General features: G+C 40.9%; 1 protein-coding gene across 1 annotated transcript; it reads left to right on the forward strand.

The window, feature by feature from the left end:
- Positions 1–338: 338 nt before the first annotated feature.
- Positions 339–4,513, forward strand: tfb2m (transcription factor B2, mitochondrial; the record flags this gene model as incomplete). Its single annotated transcript, XM_079216501.1, has 9 exons — positions 339–623; positions 1,128–1,311; positions 1,511–1,602; positions 1,765–1,918; positions 2,313–2,461; positions 2,867–2,956; positions 3,237–3,296; positions 3,398–3,546; positions 3,752–4,513. 9 exons carry the CDS (start codon positions 339–341, stop codon positions 3,939–3,941), a joined length of 1,353 nt encoding a protein of 450 aa, XP_079072627.1. The 3' UTR covers positions 3,942–4,513.
- Between the last annotated feature and the right edge of the window lie 3,629 nt (positions 4,514–8,142).

Consider the following 8,142-nt stretch of genomic DNA (forward strand, 5'->3'; position numbering starts at 1 on the left):
GATTGTCTCTTATCGTGTACCTCTTGGCGAACTAATGACTAACGTGTGTGAATCTAAGACATTCATTACATCACATACGACATTTAAAGCCTGTTATGTATAATGCCATACACGGTTTCTGCACTTTAGATACGTGAGTAAAGCGTCAGGTTAGCTACTAGAACAGTGAGATACGCAAGTGTCATTTAATGATGGTGATCTATGTTGCTGTCAGTTCAATGCCTGCTGTTCATCTTAACATCATTGGTCCCTTTCCCTCCCCATTCCCTCTAGGAAATGGCCTCTTGAAGAAGTCCCCCAAACTTCCTCCCCATCTCCCCTGTAGCTGCAGGTCCACCATGTCTACCCAGATCTGTAGAGCGGTGGAGCTGATGCGCTCTGCTTGCTCCCAGAGCATCAGAAGTAGGTCCTGTTTGCACAATGCAGTATTGGCCCCTGTAGGTCATTCTTGCATGCGTGTCCCTGTGGCTCCTATGCTTCATCGAAGGGCCTACAGCCTGGACACTCTCTCTTCGGGTCCTGGTCGGCCCACACTTGGGCCAAGCTCCCAACAGCCTCGTGCAGAGAGGACATCCACCTCCTCAGCACTTGCACACAGGAACCTGTCTGCTGTGGCTGTACAGGTAGGCAGTCGTCTTTGATCATCAGCTTTTTAAATATTTGTTTCACTAAGGTCAGATATTCTGTTTTAAACAAGTGGTTTCTTTTATTGTTGAGGCCCACAACACATAGATCTAGTAAGCCCAAAAAGTTTTGCCCGAGACGACTGTTATTCGCCTAGATGTTGACACTTGTCTTTGTATTCCTATCCATACTGTATTCTAGTTTGCTGTATTCTGTTACTGTCGTCTGCTGCAATGCTCACAGTTGGCCTCAGGGAGCATTACGTTTCAATTTATTTGGTTCTATCCTAATACACTGTGTAATTCTTGAGGTTATCATGGCTACTAGAACCACTTTGTGCGAGGAGAAAATCCAAGTATTGATAGAGATCTTGAGTTTCTGCAATAAACCTAAAAAGATAATAAAGAGAAAGTTTGACAGTGTTTTTTAATATTCAGTGAGCTTGTTCACATATGATCATATCAATTGTTTTACTCTCCAAGTGCGTTTCTGTCTTTTTCCAGGGCCAATGTCGTCCTCTTTGCCGGTATGACTTTCTGGAACTTGGGGAAGTAGAGGAGAATGTACGCCGTGCTCAGGCCTGTAAAAAAATTAGACACTTCATAGTGGACCCAGACCTGGCGGAATTGGTAACACAGCATCTCGGTCTGGAGGATACTAAAAGTGTTATCTTTGAATGTAACCCAGGTATGTATTTGTTTAATGTGTAACTTCAATCCTTATATGGCACAAATATTGAAAAACCAAACAAATATTTTTTTTGTTGGGTGAAATAAAGAAAAATATGTGACTTCACCATTTACTGTATATGTTTGTGCACATTTCATTAGTCTTGTCTGTGTAACTACAATTCATTGATGGTTTTGTTTGTGTCTGTTTTTCTTAGGTCCTGGGGTGTTGACAAGGACACTGCTAAATGCTGGTGCTCAGAGAGTTGTGGCTCTTGAAGGGGATAGGTTCTTCCTACATGATCTACAGGTAACGCAAACATCGCTATGCATCAAACAATTTTTGTTATCTTTTACGCTTAGTTCTATTCATTTTAATTATCAGACTTTATATATTTTAGATTGTATTTGTAAATTAATTAATTTTCTTTTATGTAGTAGTTAGTGAAATATTTATGCTTGCATGTTGTAGGAGTTGGAAGGTCGTCTTGATGGTCAGCTGGAAGTAGTTCACTGTGACTATTTCAAACTAGACCCCATTGGCAGTGGAAACCTTAAATCCCCTGTGATGTTCACTGACAAACTGTTCACTGACCTGGGGATATCAGAAGCTAACTGGACTGATGGTGAGAAGAAAAAAAACTGAGACACCACTGTGTTGCAAATTCAATCTTTCACAAATGCCTACACACACAAAGAGGTTTCCTCTTGTTGAGCCCCTGGCTGCAAACAGATTCCACCTCCTTCATACATTAAGTATTAAAAATATCTGTATATATACACACACACACACACACACACACACACACACACACACACACACACACATATATATATTAAGCGCCACATTTGGTGAATCACGGGTTTCAAACATTTAGATAAATGTGTAAAAAAAAAAATCAGATTGCATTATTGTAATGACTTTGTATGTAGCTTTTACACAATAACACACTTGACTAATTGAACACTGAATTTCATATGTAATGTATTGGTAATACATTCATGCATGTGTCTTTCTAGACATCCCAGTGAAGGTGGTGGGTATCCTGCCACTGCGTAACGAGCGTGGCATGCTGCTGAAGATGGTTTACGCTTTGTTTGAACGGCTGTCGGTCTACAGATACGGAAGAGTAGAGCTCAACCTCCTTATAAGCGAGAAGGAATACCTGGTAAAAGAACAAGAGCATTTAAACCAGTGGGTGTGTTGCATCCATGCTCATGTCTCTTGTTTTCATTTTGGGCAGCTTTAAATCGACTCAGATTTATACTGAGGCTGTGGTTACCCTTGTCTTTTCAATGCGACTTTTGTGATCAGATGCACCAGATCAGAATTCAGCCGGGTCTGCATATGTGTCCCCACACTTGAGACTTCAATGCAACATGCCTGATCAATCGGATAAGTGTAACCACAGTTTTAGTTCCTGCTGCACCTGTCAATCATCAGCTTCAGAAATCTGCCCTGAAAATTGTCATATTGCTGCTGACAACATGATCACTAATTAAAGTGGGAGGGAGATTTGTGTCTGGTAACTTAAATTATTTGATAATCTGATTGTGTGTTATTTCTCCATCAGAAACTGGTGTCACATCCAGGTGAAATGATGCACTACAGAGCCTTCAGTGTCTTATGGCAGATGGCCTGTGATATCGAACTACTACACAAGGTACAGTATGAAGAAGGGTGACAAAATATATTTCGGTGATTGTGCTAATGTAATAAAACCAGTAAGGTTGACATTCAAACAGCTGTTTACAGTAAAAACAAAAGTATTTTAAAGTTGAAAAAAAAAGCACATTGCAGTGTTTTGTTTCATGATTCTTCCTTGAAGCTAATGTTGGTGATTATGCAACTAAAGCTTCCATGTTAGCACACATTTTCAAAGGGGGTGAATCTGATTTGAAAAAGTCTTCTAGTGGTCAACCTCATCATTTCTCTCTGTGCAGGAGCCCTGGGAGTCATTTGTGAGGTCTTCAAAACAGAGAGTATCAAGCACCAAGGGCAAGGTTAGGAAGAGAGCAAACTCAAAAACAGCAATGTAAAGTTGATTGTTATTGTTTGTTTAATAAAACCTCTCTCCTCATCCGCTGCCTCTTTCTCCCCTCAGCTTCCCAATGACCACTTGTGCCTGGTGCGTCTGCGTCCGCGGGCTGATCTGTTCTCTGCGGGCCTCACTCCTTCTAATGCTTCAACTCTGCTGATGATGATCAAACAGTGTCTGGCAAAGAGGAAGGTCAAGCTCATTGACAGGCTCAAGTAAGTTACACACGCTTACAAAGCTCTTGAGACAGGCCTGTAGTCAACACATTGTACATGTTGCATCAAATAACTGCTCTTCGTGTGTCTAAGTCCTCCACTAAGTGCATTCAGACTATAAACATATTGTAGGCTGTTCCAGTCAACACATCTTCCAACCTTATTTTCCTCTCGCTTATTCTCCATCTCTTATGTCTTTTCCTAGTCTGTGGTCTCCAGATAGTGGGAGTAAGCTGTTATCGGAGATGGGCATGTCCGAAGACATACTGACAGGCCACGTATTTCCTGAGGAGTATCTTCGACTGTTCGAGCTGATGGACAAGAGTCAGGAGTTCACACAGAGCTGGCTTTATGAAGAGATCCTGGAGAACACACAGAGGGAGGGTTGGGGCTAATTATGGACACACAGGCCTTAGTTATAGTTTTATACAAATTGAATACATAAGTAAAAATTGCACACATGTATGACATAGTGATAATGTAATATAACATTGTGCAATGTAATAAAACGGGGACACAGAAGATGCATACATACAAGACAAAAAAGTAGTAATAAGTTAAATGTTCATGAAATAAATGCAGCCGGTTTCTGCAGTGAAAAGATTCAAACAAATGTTGCAGAATAAAGGTCTGCATGTTCAAGCGGGCTGAAAGAAAAGCCTCATGGGGGCACCAGGTCATGCTGATATTTTAATTCAGAAATGTGCATATTATCGACTAAATAATGCAACTGCAGTTTTGCTGATGCAGTATAGTGTGACAGCAGTGTCACAACAAAGCCTTGCTTTTATCTTGTTTTGCATACATTTACAAACCTAGAGAAGGTGGAAGCAAGTCTTTTGTATTTATTTATATCCCTTATGTATGTGTGTATGGGATTTCAATGTCTGAAATGTCATGTCTTATGGATTGTGTAAGCTGTGTGTAATATGATTTGTAAGAAAAACATTAAATCAGAATTTTGATATGTAGCGTGGGGGAGAAATGCTTGCACCGTCAATGCTCTTCTTTTGATAAGTCTCGAAATATATAACTTCTCTTTCCTGGTTGCACATGGTTATTTATTAGGTTAATCGTGCATCTATTTTTGGAACAGTGTGCTCAGTAAAGTTGAATTTAACACCGTTTTTTGTGGCCTGATGCGTTTAGTATCTGAACAAGCCCAACGCTGTCCCAAGGCAAACAGCTGGCTTGGTCACCACCAGAAGGTGACATAGGTGATCTTAAAGAAACCACACTGGCTTGAATCATTCAGTGTTCAGAAATATTCCTGCCTCCACACGTGCTTACAGTGTGTGACCAGAAGATGGCGACAGAGCTCCGTGTCGACCAACAGGCCTGATGACAGCGACGACCCCTGGCTGTCGGTAACACCTAACTACATTCATTAACGTTACAACGACATCCCGAGCCGTGTGATGCTCGAGCCTTCATAATTCAACCAACCTGTTCAGCCGTAAGTTACCGTTTGACGGCGTTGCTCACGATGCGCATTTATCTGAAGCAAACCGCGGTGTCACGTTGTGTTTTAAAGCTCTTCTCCGCGGTTGTGCGGCCAGATGTGTCTGCCATTACTCGCCGAGCTCACTTTAGTTAGCTAGCTACAACTAATCTGTCGTCGTCGCGTTATGTATCTCTGTAGCTCCAGTTGTTGGTGGACAGTCATTATCTCCGGCTACTGAAACGTGCTCTGTCCGTTTGATGCAGCCCGTCAAAAGCGGTAGAATCAACACTGCGCGTGACCCGTGTCGATAGCGACCAAGCTAATCTGTAACGTAAAGTGTTTTACGGTTAACGTATCGTTAAAATGATAGCTTGTTACCAGCTATAGGTTAATTAACGTAAACGTTATTGAGCAATTCACCAGTTAAGGTTTACGGAAAGAGTGTCATGGTGGAAATGAACGTCACTGTCGGCTGTCACTGCAGGTGTGTTGTCGGTCTCTTGTTTTAACGTTGGATCTTCAATTTGTCTTACACGAGCTAGCGCTAAATATTCGTGGACATAATGTGAAGACTTTTTCTTTCTGAGCTGGTTCATCATTGACGTCACATACGTTTTAACTGGTTAGCCAACGTGAGCGACTTCTGGCCTAAACTGGTGACTTGGCCAACACCAATGCCCCACCTCTTTGAATGCAAGGGTGCACGTTACTGCGAATATTTTACATCTCATTTGCTAACTTTTTGTTTTGTTTGTGTAGCTTAATTTGTAAAACGTTAAACGTAGCAAGACGGTCAGGGGCAGTTCATGCAACGTTGTTTTTCGCTATGTTCCTGTCTCTTTGTAGTGACCTCTCACAGGACCGGATCTGTTTCCTCCACCTTGTGTGTGTCCTTTTGGCCGATTTCCTCACTCTGTTGGTCCCTTCTTCTGTCTTTCATTATTCATGGTCCCCTGTGGAGTAGGGTGCAGACAAAAAGAGGAGAGGATGGATGGTTGTATGGACAGACGGCTCTGAGGGAGAGAGACTGTAAACATACTGTACTGTAAACAAAGAAAATCAAACTTACAAAGCACTAGAATGACGTATGACAGGTACAGTAACAGCCATGTGTGTAAACTGAAGGTCGTTGTTGCATAAGTCTTGATGTCACAGTTGTTTGACCCAGGCTGGGACCATTTTATCCTCCGGAGGGACATTAAGAGCTTGGAGTAAGAAGACTGCAAGTGCAAGACAGCCTCTCATACAATACTTGCTTCTATTAGTATCTCAAAGCCGGTGGTTATGTCATCCCATAGGTCCTCTCCTCCCTTTGGAGATGGCAGACCTCAGTGCTGATTTGTTCATGGCCTCATCTCCAAAGATATTTTTCTGAGACACTCGTATGTGTTACCACATTATTTGCATGATTGTCCCTAAGAGTATTAATAAGACTGTGCACACAGGCAATCAAAGTTGTGCAAGTTGTATTTGTCCTTTCTTTTTTGTTGTTAATGTTCGTATCGAGTGTTACAGAGGGAAGTACAGGCTTACATGAAGAACAATTAGCTTAGTGCTGCAGGAAACCAGGACAACTATATTCCTCTGAGATAGGCTTTCAATAGCCTGGAATAGATTTAGGTGTTTGTGGAGGTTTTGGAGTCAAGATATCACCATCATTAGTTAAACAGTTGTTGGATGTATAAATGAGTGTTGGCGAAGGATACGGTCATGCATATTTTAGCCAGGGATAGCGGGCAAAGTCATTGCAACGTTTTAAGAGGAGGCATCTTTGTGCGTTTGTGGAAGTCATGTTTCATTGAAAAGTATAATAGGTTTATTAGCAGAGTTTTTTTCATTTGAAAACATTAAGATACAATGCACATATGTGAACGTCTGGAATACTCCAAATGATAACCTACTAGTTATACAGTGCATGCTGTTTATGGTTGTCTCACTGATTTAAATGCAGGTTGTATGTTTTGGGCAGTATAGGTATTATTCAAAGATCGAATCTGTCAGTTTTTCTGTTACATTTCTTGCTGAGTAAACTGTAAACATAAGTAAGGCTGTAAAGTAAAAATAAAGCATGCTCTTGCACAATACTGATTTGCGCTGTACACTGATTTACCAGTTTCACAACCTACTGCAACCCATTGCAACCGCCCTGCAATGAATCCTATCTTCGACAATGTTATACTTTTCACTGTCAGATTTTTTTTGATTTAAGCGTTTTTGAGGCCGTAGTTTGTAGAGTTGTTGTTGGGATAATCTCTACAAATGAACACCACTGATATTAAGTTTGAACTATAAATGCAAACCCCAGAAGTAAAAAGATAACGTTAGCCATGAAAGAAACTACACCACAGATTCATGACTTCACATCAACACCACTGAGCTAAAGGCAGGCGTACTTGTGTTCGTAGCAATACTGTTTACTAGTCCCATGTCGCCACTTGTTAGCAACCGTCTTTTTTATATGAAACACAGACCGTATTCCTCTGGCATTCAACCAAAAACCCAATGACTCTGAAACAAAGAAACAACAGGTGTGAAAAGGCTAACTCGTTTTCAGGTTTAAGGACTCATTCCTGCAGCACTCTATTGCAGTTCATATTGTTTTGTCTTCCCACCGGATGTAAATAGGGATGGGCAATATAATGTATTGCATCTTATAACTTTGGTATAAGTTTGGTATTTTACCAGGTTTTACAAGGAGTTGGTAGGACTGCTACACTTAAAAAAAGAAGAAAAAAGTCTTCAACCCCTAGATTTTTTTTTTTTTAACTCTGGAATGATGCTGAACTTGTTTTGTGTGTCTCCCTTTTGCTCTCTCCCTTGTTCCTCTGAGTGGAGTTTGACTTTCTCTGTCTTTCTCATACTTTCTGTCATTAAAATATGCCTGTCTTTTGTCTTGTTCTCCTTATCTCTGCAGTCTTATAGAAGGGCTTATCTAATAGCCGGTGCAGACTTTGATGCTGAAAGCTCAAACGTCGTGAGGGTGGTGTCTGATGGATCATGGTGGTGAGTGTTTTAAATGTCACAAAAGCACAACACAAATTATAGGCTCAACATATTTAAGTACACCAACCTAAAAACTACAGTATAAATACTAATTGAATGTGATTTACAGTGAAAATAACATCAACTGAAAGCTGTTGAGAATGCACTTT

This window comes from Taurulus bubalis (genome assembly GCF_910589615.1).
Source record: "Taurulus bubalis genome assembly, chromosome: 4".
Taxonomy (NCBI): domain Eukaryota; kingdom Metazoa; phylum Chordata; class Actinopteri; order Perciformes; family Cottidae; genus Taurulus; species Taurulus bubalis.